Source organism: Lynx rufus, unplaced genomic scaffold, assembly GCF_022079265.1.
Source record: "Lynx rufus isolate CCGP_SWC_20201006 ecotype Redwood Valley unplaced genomic scaffold, mLynRuf1.p SCAF_21, whole genome shotgun sequence".
In the NCBI taxonomy this organism is placed as follows: Eukaryota; Metazoa; Chordata; class Mammalia; order Carnivora; family Felidae; genus Lynx; species Lynx rufus.
The window spans coordinates 7,665,584-7,682,470 of record NW_025814836.1 but is presented as its reverse complement, the minus strand read 5'-3'; the positions used below and the strand labels follow the sequence as shown (position 1 = coordinate 7,682,470).

General features: G+C 44.3%; 1 protein-coding gene across 1 annotated transcript in view; it reads right to left on the bottom strand.

Annotated features, from left to right (window-relative positions):
• Nucleotides 1–16,887, bottom strand: part of APBA2 (amyloid beta precursor protein binding family A member 2) — a 223,780-nt gene that overhangs the window by 43,849 nt on the left and 163,044 nt on the right. The window contains exons 4-5 of the mRNA XM_047086754.1: nt 2,445–2,525; nt 1,294–1,330 (exon numbers count right to left, since the gene is read on the bottom strand). Coding sequence (XP_046942710.1) covers nt 1,294–1,330; nt 2,445–2,525 — 118 coding nt within the window. The remainder of the gene's footprint in view (nt 1–1,293; nt 1,331–2,444; nt 2,526–16,887) is intronic.

Below are 16,887 nucleotides of genomic sequence, written 5' to 3'. Positions count from 1 at the left end.
GGCAAAACCCATTTGAGCCTACCTCAATTGGTCGAAATGGAACCAAGTCTATTTGAACGGTATAACATTGATTTCAACAGTTCAAAACTGTTTTTAATATCCAGTTTGAGCCACACTGAGCCAATACAATGTTGAACCTGTTGAAATTGGGTTGAGCCAATAAATTCGTTTTCAACCAGTTTGAATTGTGTTAGCCTGGTTCAAATTAGTCCCTTGAAAGGGAACTGGAGGGGCCTCAGTTTCCCTGGTGTCACTTCTTTACTAAAAAAGAAAACCAGGGTAGGAAAGGTTTTAAAGTTACTTATCTCTGAAGATTGATTTACCTTGCACTTTTAAATTTTCATAAAAATTAATTACCAGCTTATTGAAAGAATTAATAAAATTCACACTGTTTATTGTAACACTAGCAAGAGGAGGAAACACCCTCCTGGCTGAAGAAAGATCCTATTTAAAAGGCTCCTTAAAGGGGTGCCTGGGTGGCTCAGTCGGTTGAATGTCTGACTTTGGCTCAGGTCATGATCTCGCAGTCTGTGAGTTCGAGCCCCGCATCGGCCTCTGTGCTGACAGCTCAGAGCCTGGAGCCTGCTTCCGATTCTGTCTCTCTCTCTCTCTGCTCCTCCCCCGCTCACACTATCTCTCTCTCCTTCAAAAATAAACATTAAAAAAATCTTAAAAAAATAAAAGACTCCTTATAGTGGTGTTGGAGGACCTTTGAAAGGGAGGGCCCAAGGTTCCCTGAAGCCCTTCAGACAATGCAAAGTTGGTTATGCCAAAAGGCAAGCAGGCATTCTCCCCACACCAACAAGTGGTACAGAACAGATTGGTTCTGGTTTTTTGATCGAACGCCGAAATGCAGTATTAACCCCCTCAAAAAAAAGACAGGAGAGCGGAGGGAAATGAAGAGTCTAAAAAAGGAGTAACAGCCTGAATTTGGATGCAATTATATCCACTGTAATCAAAAGTGTTAGATCATAATTAGCTGCTTATACAGACACATTTCAATCTATTAATTCAATCATCAGTGTCATGTGTGAGGCCATTACTGAGGGTGTAATTAAATGGGATGGTCTACTGTTCCCTAATCAACTGAATCCCCCTCCCTCTATAACAATATGGGCTTACAAAGTGCTCAAACAACAAAATGCCTAAGCACCTTTTCTTATTATAATATTGTTTTCATCTTGAAGGTGTGCTTTTTAAACAAGCTTTGCAGGAGAAAACAAAAGTAAAAATACCATTTGCTTGGAGAAAAAAATGCAACTGTTTCCAAACATTAAATTCAAAGTCACTTACCAGCCACAAAACTTGGAAATGATGCCACCTTCTTTGTCTGTTAGGAAATATGAAAAAAAAAAAAAAAAAAGAAAAGAAAAACAAAAAAGAAAACAAACACATGACAGTTTTAAATAGATGGCCCATAAGATCTAGGCTGAGTACCATATGTGAAAAGTTAAACCCCACTGAGTAACTGATGTTCCTTAAAACTGATGGTCCTTGCTCCATAAAGCAAACCAATGTCATTTAGGCACCATGGTGTTTAGGCAGGACATATGGAATCAATTCCCATGAGAAAACATGGGGTACAAAGGCCATCATCTAAAACTTAGGGACCCCCAGATTAGCCTGCCACTGCTAAAAGAGAGCCTAGAGACCATACAACCAATGGTTCTCCAACTGGTAGGCATGAGAATTACCAGAGCTTGTCTTTAAAAGTAAGATAAAGGAGATTGGACACCACTCTATGGGGTGGCCAGAGTTATTTCACCAAAGCTGGAAAATCCCATCCAAACTATGTTCTACAGAAAATGGAAATAAATTATTTATTAAGGCCTCATTTTAATAACCTCCATCAAGGCAGTGTTTGTTTGTACAGGATTGTTTTTCAAAATCATGTTGTTGGTTTAGAACAGTGGCTCTCAACTGGGATGATTTTGGTCCCCAAGGGGACATTTGGCAATGTCTGTAGACATTTTTGGTTGTCACAGCTTGGGGAGGGGGTTGTGAGCTACTGGCATATAGTGAGTAGAAGCCAGAGATACTTCTAACCATCCTACAGTGAAAAGGACAGCCCTTCACAACAAAGAATGTTCTGGTCCAAATGTCAATGGTGCCACAGTTGAGTAACGCTGACTTAGAACATAACTGTCTGATAGTGGAGTATAATGAGTTTCTGTCAAACCAGGGAGCACAAATGACCCCCCACCCCCCGCCAACAAATACACCATTAGCAACACATGAACACACAGTGGTATGAGCCTGAACAGGAAAGAACCTTTCCTTCCTCCTCCTACAGAGACACCCAACTTTGTTTGACTTGAACCCCCCACCTTCCCAGGCACTGGGTGGGATGAGAACATCATGGAGAGGCCGAGAAGACCATGATGGGGTATGCAGGTCCAACATCAGAATCCTAAGCCACAACTCTTATCCTTAGAGAAAATCACCTCTGGGATGTTGTTATTGTCCACGGGTCCATTGAGATCAGAACGCTGCTGCTTCCTTGGCTGCTCCAAGCCATTGCAAACCTGGAAACCGGGAAGCGAAAGATGAGATGGTGCTTTTACACATTAGAGAAATAAACCAAGATACAGTATGATACAATTTTGGGAAATGCGTAGGTAGGCATGTGTGTGTACATGTATGCGTGCGTGCACATATGGACAAAATTTAAACTCTTCCGCAATTAACATGTATTCTTTTATATTTATAAAATGTTTTTGAATCATATTTTCTCTTTTTCTTTACCATCTGTCACCTTTATTACAATATTATTGACTATATTCCTACGCTGTACTTTTCATCTCTGTGACTTATTTTATAACTGGATGTTTGTACCCTTTAATCCTCTTAATTTATTTTGCCCATTTCCCCCTCCTCATTACTCTCAAAACCACCAGTTTGTTCCCTGTATTTATAAGCCTATTTCTGTTTTTTGTTTGCTCATTTGTTCTTTTAGATTCCACATATAAGTGAAACCATATAGTATTTGTCTGTCTGGCTTATTTCACTTAGAATAATACTCTCTAGGTCCACCCATGTTGTAAATGGCAAGATCTCATTCATTTTATGGTTGAGCAATATTTCATTGCATACATATACCACACCTTCTTTATCCATTTATCTCTTGATGGATAGTTGGGTTACTTCCATATCTTGGCTATTGTAAATAATGCTGTAATAAACATCGGATGTACATATCTTTTCAAATTAGTGTTTTTGTTTTCTTTGGGTAAAGACCCAGCAATGGAATTACTGAATTGTATGGTAGTTCTATTTTTAATTTTTTGAGTTCTATTTTTAATTTCCATATTGTTTTCCACAGTGGTTGCACCAATTTACATTCCCACCAAGAGTGCACAAGAATTCCTTTTTCTCCACATCCTCACCAATGCTTATTTCTTGTTTTTTTTATTCTAGCCATTCTGGGGCAGGTATAAGGTGATATCTCATTGTGCTTTTGATTTGCATTTCCTTGATGATAAGTGATGTTGAACATCTTTTCATGTGTCTGTTGGCCATCTGTATGTCATCTTTGGAAAAATGTCTGTTCATGTCTTCTGCCCATTTTTTAATCTGTTTTTTTGGTGTTGAGTTGCATAAGTTTTTAATATATTTTGGATATTAACTTCTTATTGGATATATCATTTGCAAATATCTTCTCCCATTACGTAAGTTGTCTCTTTGCTTTGTTGGTGTCTTCCTTTGCTGTGCAAAAGCTTTTTAGTTTGGTATAGTCCCAATCATTTATTTTTGCTTTTGTTGCCCTTGCCTCAGGAGACATAGCTAGAAAAAATGTTGCTATGACCAATGTCAGAGAGAAATTACTGCCTGTGTTCTCTTCTAGGATTTTTTTGGTTTCAGATCTCACATTCAGGTCTTTAATTCATTCTGAGTTTATTTTTGTGTGTGGTATAAGAAAGTGGTCCAGTTTTCCCAGCACCATTACTGAAGAGATTTTCTCTCAATCATATATTCTTGGCTTCCACGTCGTAGATTATTTGACCATGTAAGCATGGATTGATTTCTGGACTCTATTGTGTTTCATTGATCACTATGTCTATTTTTGTGCCAGTACCATACTGTTTTGATTACTACTGCTTTGTAGTGTATCTTGAAACCTGGGATTGTGATACCTTCAGCTTTGTTCTTCTTCCTCAAGATTACTTTGGCTATTTGGGGTCTTTGTGTTTACTTACAAATTTTATGATTATCTGTTCTAGTTCTATGAAAAATGTTATTGGTATTTTGATAGGGATTGCGCTGAATCTGTAGACTGCCTTGTGTAGGATGGGCATTTTAAAAATATGAATTATCATTCTATGAGCATGATATATCTTTCCACTTGTTTGTGTCATCTTCATGTTTTGAATCCAATTTTCTGATTTTATTATCATTTTTTAATTGTGGTAAAACATACATAAAATTTGCCACTTTTAACTGTGTAGTTCAGAGTCATGAAGTACATTAACATTGTGCAACTATCACCACCATCCATCTCCAGAATTCTTTTCATCTTGTACAACTGAAAATATGTATGCATTAAACATTAATTTCCCATTACTGTCTCACTCCAGTCACTGGTCATCTCTATCAATTTAACTACTCTAGGTACCTCATATAAGTGGAATCTTACAGGATTTGTCTTTTTGTGACTGGCTTATTTCACTCAGCATAATGTCCTCAAGGTTCATCTATGTTGTAACATGTGTCATAATTTCCTGACTTTTTGAGGCTGAATAATATTTCACTGTTTGTATATATTACATTTTATTTATCCATTCATCTGTCAATGGACACTTGGGTTGCTTCCTCCTTTGGGCTACGGTGAATAACACTGCTCTGAACATGGGTGCAAATATCTCTTAAAGTTCCTGCTTTCAATTCTTTGGGTATATACCCTTACATGGAATTGCAGGATTACACTACAATTTTATTTTTAATTTTTGATGAACCATCATACTTTTTTCCATAGCAACTATACCATTTTGCATTCCCAACAACAGTGTCCAAGAGTTGACACCATATTTCTAAAAAATGTAAATTAGTTTAATGCAAATTCTAAACTCTAGGATCTAAATTCTTTAGTTAATGCAAATTGGTCAATCTACTACTAGAAAAAACAAAATGCCCCAAGGACAAGTCACAGGTATTCTCTTAAAGAGGACATCAAACCAAAATTTCTTTTACTTCAATTAAGAAAATTTAAAGTTTAGGTATCTCTATTTAGTGCCTTGTACCATCCAGAAGATAAAGGCCAGATCCACAGCACTAAAATCACTGTCCAAATCCCAAAGGAGGTGTAAGCCATCATGTGAAGTTTCAGAACTTTCTAGAAATAAAGTATCAAGTAGTAACAATATAAGGATGAGGATGATGATAACAATGACATTAATAAGTTATAAGGAAATAAGTTTATATTTATATTATAAATATACACTACACTTGTGTTTATTTATAAATTTATTTTCACTTTATTTATAAAGTTATTTATAACTGACATTATTCCCTCTCCTTGTTTACAGCTGAGACAACTGAGGCTCCAGGTGTTGGCACTAATGGCTAGTTCCCACAGGTCCAGGTGGCACAGTAAGAGGCTGTTGCCAGTCTTCTCTAGATTCTCACTGCTGTGTTCTTTGATGTCATTCAATCTCTCTGGGAGGGTTAGAGAAAACTCAAGAGACATGGGCCCACCATCCTGGCACTGATGGCACCAAGCAGACCAAAGATTCCTAGCTGAGCATCTCCTCTGTGACTAAAAACACCACCGCGTTTCAGAGGCATTGGGAGGTGAGGAGGACAGGGATGGTTCAGATGGGAGGTGGAAAAAGTGGGACTGGGCTTTAAACATGGGGAAGATTGCACACAAAGGGGAAAAGGAAGGTGTTGCCATATCCTGAGAGAAATCAGAACTCAAGCTACAGGAAGAAATGAGGCTTTCCTGGAATAGAGGGGATGCAGAGGTGCAACTGGGGCCAGGAGGGTCAGATGTCTGGTAGGTCCCTGCATCCTTGTCTGGAAGCCCAAAACACTGTCTCTATCCCAAGCCCTGTGAACAATCAGACCATGCACATGGGTGCTGGCCTCCCTCTGCTGCCCTAGTATGTCCCCAAGTTGGGGGGCTCTGGGGCTCAGGCCTGCCTGGGACAACTGGCATGCTCCTCTGCCCTCCTTCTGGGACCTGAACCCATCCTTCCCTAGATGAGAGGGCTATGATGAGTGGACCCTATGCTGACCAAGCCAAGCTGACAGTGTCCCTTCTTGTAGGGCTGACCCTGGCTTGGGGACCACTGTCACCAGGGTCCTAATGGAGTCAGGCTTGTTTCCCAAACTCCTAGTTTAGGTCTTCCCTCTGCCCTACTGGCTCTACACCACCCACTGTGGCCAAGGTATGCCAGGCAAAATCTCCCAAAGGGGATAATGGGAACTCTCACTGGAAATGCCATTCCCATCCACTTTACGTAAATCTCAAATTTGTGACATCCTCCCAGAAAACCTTCTGTCGTCTTTCATGCGTGGCTATTTCAAGGTCCACTTAGAGCATATCTGTGTTTTCCCTCTTGTTCATAAGGTCTCTAACCTGGTGACTTTCCCTAGGCTGAGTTCACCGACTTCATTTCCTGAAGGCCCGCTCTACCTTACTAGGAGCTGAATGGACACTAGTCATCTCCAAAAACCCTAAAGAAACAAACCAACCACTGACAAATGAAAATGGGTCAACCACACCTATTGTAGACTGAATGTCTGTGCCCCCACCAATTTCATATATTGAAACCTAACCCCCAAGGAGATGGGGCCTTTGGGATATAATTAGGATTAGACGAGCTCATAAGGATGCCACCCTCATGAGTAGGATCACTGTCCTTATAAAAGAGACTCCAGAGAGCTCCCTCACCTCTTCCACCATGTGCAGACACAGTGGGAAGGCGCTGGCTATGAACCAGGAAGTGGCCCCTCACCAGACGCCAGATCTGCTGCCGCCTTGATCTTGGACTTCGGGCTTCCACAACTGCGAGAAATGAATGTCTGTTGTTTATAAGCCACCCAGTCTATGGTGTTTTTGTGATAGCAGCCCAAACGGACTAAGATAACACCACATCTACAAATGTTACAGCTTGGGGTGGAATCTAAGTTTTCTGCCACAGATGTAGGGCGACAGTCTCTCGTCCCAGTGCCAAATCCATTGTGAAGAAAAGTCTGCTGCTTGTCTTATCTTATACTGGGTGCCTTTGGCAAATGGAAGAGGTGCCCCTCTGGGGGATGCAGCCCCCACGGGGTTACAGCTTGGCCAGGTGGGCATAAGCTGGCTGCCTACACCTGTCCATGAGACACCTGGCACGGAGCCACGGCATGTGGTGACAACAGGCAATACAGGGTCTCAGATCCACTCATAGAGGCAACTTCTCCCCAAAGCTTCTACAGGCTCGACCCTATCCTCCATGTCAACATTCTCTCCATTCATCACCATGACAACCACAGTTCATAATAAACAGCTGGGGTTGTTTTCAGAGAGGTGGGCTTGGGAAAGGCCATCTGGTGCTCTAATTTCCATCTTGAGGGCAAGGCGGGGGCGCACTTGGCAGCATGGGGAGCAGCATCTGAAATTAACATCATAGAGGCCCAGGTGGATTTGGGGCTCCCAGCATCTTAGATGAAGATGCTACTTAAATCCTTTTGTGCACTCCCCAAGGTACAGCAGCCAGCCACACCTCAAAAAAAAGATGCCAGCCAGGGTTACCTCAGTTCTTTCCAGCCAACAGGGACATGAGGGCCATGTCCCTCACCAAGTAATTGCCATGGAGTGTTCCCGCTGCCATGGGCTGGAAGCCACATCAACCATCCACTGGGAGAAGATTGTGAGTAAGACAAGTTAAATGAAATCTGGCGTAGGTGGTGGGACACCCTCCCCAGAGTCCTGAGAACAGAACACGGACCTGTGGCACAGATTGGTCCTAACATGTCAGGACCAGAGACTGCTGCTCAGGGCAGAGATGATTTGTCTGCAATCAAAGTATACTAATTTGAATAAATTGCTCTAATAAGTATCTTGGCTCCAGTTGGTGAAACTAAAGCTAGGATTTTTTAAAAGTGTCAATTCTGATTTCGTCTGCTTGATTAAATGGAAAATAAGCAATATAACCCACATTACTTGAGATGAAATAATAGCAAACAAGTGCACACACACTCACGCCATCTGTAATAAAAATCAAATACAAGCATTCTCCTGAGTGACAAGCATGTTAGTGACACGTGGAGGGACACAACATCAGCTCAAAGCCAGGCAAGCCACAACCTTCCCACTGACCTGTCCTATCTCCCCTTACACATGACTTCTTGTCAGAGAAATTCCAGGCTTGCAAATAACTCAGGGGGTACCTGGGTGGCTCAGTCAATTAAGCTTCTGACTTCAGCTCAGGTTATGATCTCACGGATCTCACCTGCATCGGGCTCTATGCTGACAGCTCAGAACCTGGAGCCTGCTTCAGATTCTGTGTCTCCCTCTCTCTCTGCCCCTCCCCCACCCCCTCAAAAATAAATTAGGTGACAGCCTTCTCTGGTGACAGCACCTCATGCTCCCTGTTTCCAAAGGCATCAGTCACCCCTACTGGTCCGATGTTCCTCTGTCCCCACTCAACAGGGGTCAGCCAGAATTTGCTGCTTGTTGGGTGCTCCATGGCCAGGCTGAGAGCATAAGCCACCATGGTCCAACTGAAGATCTGACTTAGCACACTAAACATACCTCACAAGCCCCTTTATCTGTCCCCTGACATTCAGGTGGCTCAGAAAAATGACAATATTGTTCTTCTTCTGCTCCTCTTACAATTCTGATCACTCCCATGGTATTTGTCTGGAGGAGAATGAGAGCTTGGATGAAGTATTTATTCTTATAATGGTCATCCCCATGGGGGTGATCATATCTTTCTAAAGCCAATCTGTGGCTTAAAAGAATCATGACAAGATCCATTAGGGAAACCAGCCAGTAGGTCTATCTTTTAACATCTCCTGGCTGGGCCTGTGAACGGGAGGGGGAAGGAGAGTTCCCTCCTTACACTCCCTCCACCCTGCCCCCATCCATATTTCATGGAACATACCAATACTAAAAAATTATTCACCATTTGTCTGAAGTTCAAGCTTAACTGGGTATCCTCTTGTTATTTACTAAATCTGGCAGCCTTACCTAGGGGTAGGCTGATGAGCTGCCATTTCCACTGAGCCCTACGTTGCACACTCAGGGCCTGGTCATGTTCTCTGTGTCTGGTCTGCTAAAACAACCCCTACTGCTGACCACAGGACCACCTGGCACGTCTTTGACTTTATCTTTCACTCTCTTCACTGAAGCTTCATAAAGGGCAGGTGGTGCCTGGGGTACCTCTGCAAGCCAGAGAATGAGAAAACACACGGGCAAACAAGGGCGGTTCCCGCGTGACCAGGCCTGAGGGGCTCAAGAGGTGAGCCCAAGGGCTGAGCCATTAAGGTTTGGGGGCTATTAAATCTCTGCCATTTGAGAGCAGCCGGGAACCCAGGGCATTGCTGGTGGAAACATAAAATGCTCACCATGGTGAAAAACAGTTTGTGAATCCTTAAAAAGTTAAACACCACCCATGTGATCCAGGAATTGCACCCCAAAAAAAGGAGCGAGAACAGCTATCTGCACAAAGCCTTGTACCCAAATGCTCACAGCAGAATTACTGACAACAGTCAAATGGCAGACACAACCCACATGTCTATCAACCAGTGAGTGGATAAATAAAGTATGGTATATCCCTTGAACGGAATATCACTCAGCCATGAAAAGGAACGAAGTCCTGATGCGTGCCATAACACAGGTGAACCCTGAAAATATGCTAAGTGAAAGAAGCCAGACACAAAAGGTCACATACTGTATGATTCCATTCGGATGAAAATGTCCAAAACAGGCACATCTGTAAACAGAGAAAGCAGACTTTGTATTGGCAGGGGCTGGGGGGAGGGGAGGATGGGGAGTGACTGATGAGTAAGTATGGGCTCTCCTTTTAGGGTGATGAAAATGTTCTGGGGCTAAATAGTGATGGTTGTACAATGCTGTACTAAATGCCACCAAACTGTACATTTTAAGATAGTCAAAACAGTATATTTTATTTCAGGGGTATACCACTACAATTTGAAAACAATGTGGAGGGGCGCCTGGGTGGCTCAGTCGGTTAAGCATCCAACTTCAGCTCAGGTCATGATATCACGGTTCATGAGTTCAAGCCCCACATCAGGCTATGTGCTGACAGCTCGGACCCTGGAGCCTGCTTCTGATTCTGTGTCTCCCAATCTCTCTGTCCCTCCCCGACTCACACTCTGTCTCTGTTTCTCAAGAATAAATAAACATTGAAAACATTTAAAAAATAAATAAATAAAAACAAAAATAAAAATAATGTGGAAAGAATAACCTGAAGGTCACCTGCCAGCTTGTGCAGGACTAACCCTCTCCTTGGGCACAAAAGCCAAGAGAAAGGAGGGTGGGCCCAGGGAAGAAGGTGGGCGATCCAGATGGCACAGACGTTCTTCTCTCCCGGTTGCCTGCCTCACGCACCAGGATGTCACCCTTGGATTCATTTGTGGGAAAGGAGGGAAATCTACCTCTTAAAGCAGAGTGTGCTATGGAATTAGGGAGTCTTCCATTTGGTTCTGATCAATTATCAAAGGAGAAAACCTACAACCACCCCTTTCTAAAACTGTGGCTGGCCACCATCATGTCTGCTTCTCCCATAGGGTCTACAAGTTTGCTGCAGACATTGGCACATTTTCCCATCCTTCTGCTTTAAAGATGAGAAGCCCTGTGTGAGCAGAGTTTCATGGCAGCAGCCCTCCAAGGCAGAAGAACAGTCTCTTGGATTTCTGGCAGGCTCCTGCATTTGCTCAGGAGACCCGAGGCCTCTCCTACACCCAGCCTAGAGTCCTGCACTCACATTCTGAGAAAGCTAGCTTGACAGCTGAAAAATGAAGAAAACGAAGGTCCATAAATTGAAAGGAAATCAAATGACCAATACTAAGTCAATGTTAGAAACCCATTCCCAGGGCATTTCTTTCTTTTATTTCAAGTTTTTTTTTTTTAATGTTTTTTTTTATTTATTTTGGGGACAGAGAGAGACACAGCATGAACGGGGGAGGGGCAGAGAGAGAGGGAGACACAGAATCAGAAGCAGGCTCCAGGCTCTGAGCCATCAGCCCAGAGCCTGACGCGGGGCTCGAACTCACGGACCGCGAGATCGTGACCTGGCTGAAGTCGGACGCTTAACCGACTGCGCCACCCAGGCGCCCCTCAAGTTTTTATTTAAATTTTAGTTAGTTAACACGTATGGTAAAATTGGCTTCAGGAGTAGAATTTAGTGATTTAGCATTTACATACCAAACCCAGTGCTCACCACAACAAATGCCCTCCTTAATGCCCATCACCCATCGGCCCATCCCCCACCCACCTCCTGCCATCAGCCCTCAGTTTGTTCTTTTTGTTAAGAATCTCTTATGGTTCGCTTCCCTTTCTTTTCTTTCCCTCTTCCCCTATGCTCATCTGTTTTGTTTCTTAAATTCCACATATGAGTGAAATCATATGGCATTTGTCTTTCTCTGACTTATTTTGCTTAGCATAATACACTCTAGCTCCATCCACATTGTTGCAAATGGCAAGATTTCATTCTTTTTGATGGCTGAGTAATAATCCAGTGTGTGTGTGTGTGTGTGTGTGTGTGTGTGTGCCACATCTCCTTTATTCATCAGTCAATGGACATTTGGTCTCTCTCCATAGTTGGCTGTTGTTGATAATGCTGCTATAAACATCAGGGTACACATACCCCTTTGAATCAGTGTTTTTTGTATCCTTGGTAAATATTCAGTAGTGCAATTATTGGATCATGGGGTAGTTCTATTTTTAACTTTTTGAGGAACCTCCATACTGTTTTCCAGAGTGGCTGCACCAGTCTGCATTCCCACCAACAGAGTAAGAGGGCTCCCCTTTCTCCATATCTTCACTAACATCTGCTGTTTTCCAGGGGCATTTTCTAGATTTGACTTCTACACATCTATACAGGCCACCGTTCCCAGCATGGAACTGCTATGACCCGCTTTCTGTTCTCCTAACATAAGGACTTGTCTGTTTCAGTCAATATTATTAGTCCAAAGTAATAAACAACTCAATGGAACTGCCTAAGGCGCCAAACACTAAAACAAAGTGCTATGATTCATAATTTGAAAACTAAGTTTAACCAGCTAATAATACATAATGAAGATACCAGCGACCCAGTTAGCTTTTATTAAATCCACCTGTTCAATTTCTATGATTATACAATGTAGAATATTTGGTTTTCCTAACACTGAGAATAAGGAGAGAGAGTAGAATTAGCTGTTGTTTTAATATATTTGACAATACATTTTTATTTGAATGATACCAACACTGTAGGACTTCAACTATTTTACTTAATGATGTGCAGACCCACTGCCTTGTGACCACATGCACCAGTGTCCACAGGCTCAAATGAGTGTGGTCAGCTCACCTCTACTGTGACAACACCAAACAGGTGGTGATTGGCCAAAACGTGTGTCTGTGTTCACCTGATACTGGTTACGCAGGTTCAGATTGGCTCAACTTGGTTTTAGATGATTCAAGTTGGTTCAGGTGAGTAAATGGGCCAAGAGGCTTTTCCTTCCTTCTTTTGTTTCTTTTCTTTCTTCCTTACTTCCTTTCTCTCTTTCTCTCTCACCCTTTCTTCCTTCCTTCCTTCCTTCCTTCCTTCCTTCCTTCCTTCCTTCCTTCCTTCCTTCCTTCCTTCCTTCCTTCCTTCCTCCCTCCCTCCCTCCCTCCCTCCCTTCTTTCCTTCTTTTTACTGTGGTAAATATACATAATATAAAATTTACCATTTTAACCATTTTTAAGTGGACAATTCAGTGGCATGAAATGCATCCACATAATTGGGCAACTGTTACCACCATCCACCCACAGACCTTCTCATCCTCCCCAACAGAAACTCTGTCCCCATTAAATACTAACTCCCCATTCCCCCTTCTCCCAGCCCCTGGCAGTCCCCATTCTACTTTCTGTCTCTATGAATCTTATTACTCTAGGAATCTCACAGAAGTGGAATCATACAGGATTTGTCTTTTTGGCACTGGCTTACTTCACTAACTGTAGTGTCCTCGGGGTGCATGCATATTGTGGCAAGTGTCAGGATTTCCTTCCTTTTACAGGCTTAATAATATTCCACTGCATGCCAACATCTTTTCTTTTGTACTTTATCACTATGACTGTGGCACAGTGCTCCCACAAATACTGAAAATACCATGTCATGATTTCTGAATATAGGCCAAACTGCCCATAGTTTAGATGACTTGGGATTTTTTGGGTTAATTCATTATGTTTCATTCTTCTTGGCATTTAAAAGAGGGTTGGAGATTAAATATTAATGAAATATTAGGCAAGAAAAACTTTGGACAGCAATTTCACTTCCTAACATCTCCCATAATTAGCAAATTCGATGCAGCAAAAAGAGCCCTGACCTGCCATTGGTCTGGTTTCTGGAGCAGGTTTTGAGGACTGGTGGTGGCTAGATTATCCCTTCTCTCTTGAAGATTAACATTCATATTTCTCAAAGTGACTAATGTGCTATTTTTACATACTTGGGCCCGAATGAGTGAATAAATGAATGAATGAACAAAGCAGAGGATAGATCACAGTGAGGAAGAGCTTCTATTTTCATGACTAGAAACAAAGGAAACAGCAGCAGCAGTGGTCAAAAGAACCCAAAAACCTCTGAGATACCTGGCGTGGGTGTGGTATGGTCCAGGCCTAAGCCTGTTTGAAGAAGACACGTGGACAGGTGAGTCTGCATCACGGTGCATCATGGTCAAAGCCAGCAGACTCAGAGGCAGTGGGAGTGAAAGGAACAGATGTCTCCCAGCTGGCACAAAGAGCTGGTGTGAGGGGAAGCAAGAGACCCAAGGCTGGGTGGGAAGTGTTGGGGTAGTGAGGGGGCTGCATTGGGAATCAGAGTGGGCAAACAGATCTCAGAGGCAGAATCAGAGGCCACCTGCAAATGGTATGGGCCAATGGAGAGGGAGACTGACCAAGGAGGGTGAATGGGAAACTTCCCTAAACAGCAACATCCCTCCAACCTTATGCCATGCCCAAGCTGCTCTCCTGGGCAGCAACCCCACATCCAGAGTCTAGTTCAGGCACCTGACCTATAACACCTGACTGCACCCACAGCAGGACACAATGGCCAACCATGGGGGCAGACCCAGCAGCACAATGGCACTGAAGACAGCATAAGGCCATCTCTGGAAATGTCTCTTAAATGGAGACAGGAACCAGATGCAGGTCTGGATCATGTGCCCCCTGCTAAAACCAGAGGAGCCAAACAAATAGATTCTGTAAGTCCAGTTCTATAAATCCTTCAGCTCCAACAGTCTGGGCCTTGGCTTGGTCTCAGGTGGAAAGAGACCAGCTTCTCTAGTGTGAAGATTGGCTGTGGAATCGGCTAACAGACCCAGACCTGGCAGGTTCTAGAATGCACCAGCAGCCCTGGGGGCACCATTCTGTCCCATACCTCCTTTCTCAAAGTTCCTGAGATGTGCTTAGTCTTCTCCAGTTGCCCATGGTCTTATTGATACAGAGTTGGGGGGCATTCTTTGTTTGCCTCCTGTGATCATAGTCCCACGACGTTTTTAGTAACTGATTAGCATTGGTCACAATCTGAATGCTTTGGGTTGAAAACCCCGTGCCCTCCATTGCCATGCTGTCACATCTCAGGAGCGGGCACCATGTATTACATTACACATCTCTGAGTCTCATGTTCAGCAATGTGGTCTTTCTTCCTGAACAGCAGATGTTTCTAAAAATTCTTCCATGGAGTCTTGTGCTTCCTCGGGGTTGTCACGTGACAGTTTTGTCAGCTGGATGCGTCTCCAGCCCCTGGAACATGTGAAGGACCATGGGAGGTGCTGCAGGGGCCTGAGGTCGGGAACTGCATGTGGGCCAACCCCCTGCCTCAGTCCCATGCCCACCCTTCCCATTCCCAAAATCTGCCCTAGACACGTCACTGGCAAACTGGTACTACTCAGATCAGTGCAATTCAGTTCAAACTCCATGTGTACTGGGCACCTCGTCAGGCCCCTTGCCTCTCATCCTTATAAACACTCCTTCAGTTCCCACATGTGAACCTCTGCCCTCGCAATCCATCCGAGCTGCTCAGGGGCTCCCCAGAAACATCTCCCCGAACTGCCCTGCTGTGGCTGGCCTTCCAGATGTCCCTGCCCCCAAGCTCCCTCCTGGCTTCCCCCTCCCAACCAAGGGCCTTTCTCCCTCTCTCCTCTCCTATTACCATCAGAATCCCACGTGCCCTCTCTCAGGGCTCTCAGCCCCCATCACAATCCCAGCCCCCACGCATCTCCACATTCAGCCTCACCTGGTTGGCTCACTTCCCGAAGCCACCCTCAAAGTCCCAGAGCCTCTCGGCTTATCAGCCTTGCTGCAGCCAGCCCCTCTCCTGAGCACCCAGCCCCATCTGGACTGAGAAGCATCTGTGGTCTATCTCCCTCTAGAAGGAGGTTCGCAATACAGACTTATGCCATGTTTACTCTTTGCACCTCTGGTGCCTGGTACATCGCATGGGCTGTGCAGAAAGGAACACAGGGGCCAGCAGCCCCGGGAATCTGAGCAGCCTGGCTGGGGCCAGTTGGCTTTGAAGGAGAGTGGGAGTTACGCGCAGAAACTCGAGGTTAAGGAGAGACCCTCGGACGGTGATTTGGAATTAGTGAGAGATCAGTGCGCCAGAGCCCAGCTCATCTGGGTGGGGTTCTCGGTTAATTTCCTACTGGGAACAGAGTGTGAGAAAATCAGGGCAGCCCTTGGAGGTGCATAGGTATCACCTTGTTGCCCAAAATTAGAGACCCCAGTGAAGAAAGGGACTAAGGATGTCCCCAGGAGGGCATGTGAGAACTATCCCTCCTGGAAGTCCCTGCAGGAGCAAGAGCCCACCTGAGGAAGGCCTGCAGAGAGAGGAGAGACTGAGGACATGTGGGAGCTGCCCCCACCTCACTTGTCACCTCTGCTCCCTCAGGTTTCAGGCTGCACACACACTTCCTCTGTCTCCAGTGTGTCCCTGGCCAGTTGGTCCTCCTCCCAACCTGCCTTATAGTGGTGGCTTTGTCCCTCCCTTAATGGCACTCCAGAAGGCAGTGATAACAACTTGCTCATTGGTGTCCTCAGCCCTGCACAGTGTGGCCCTGGACCTAAACTGTTTGCAGAGCCTCAGCCAGCTGCCTCCCCCATATCCTGAAAGAGGCTCCTATGGATTTGAAATCATCATTGTCACCATCAGGGCGAGGGCTCCACACCCCTTACATCCACTGCAGACTCAGATCCATATCAACTCTGCTCCCTGCCACCCCAGGAGATGGACAGTTGTTGGCGCAGATAATGTGTCCAGAATGTTCCAGAACTGGGAGCCAGATGGGGTGCAGGCTTCTTGCCACTGCCATTTGCTTTCCTAACCACTGCACCTTGCTCTCTCTTCAAGGGCTAGAGGTGGGGAAGTTTCTTTCTAGATTATTGTTAGTGGAAGGGCTCTCCGTGATTTTCTTGGACAATAAAACAGTGTTTTAGAGACCCTGGCTTTAACTAGATTTTAAAAGCACCGAAGCCATCCCAGATTCCTGCTAAATAAGCTGCTCTGTGACAGCAACAGCCACCTCTGGTCACAGGTCTTCAAGAGGCCGCATAAAAATCAAATAAGGCCATTGTGCTGACTTGACAAATAGGCCCAGAGAAATCAAGTTTGGAAGCCTGAACACATCAAGTGAGGGGCTGACAATGCCAAGGCAGTACCCTCCTGGATTTTGTTTCTCAGGGTGGCCCCAGGAATTAGTTAT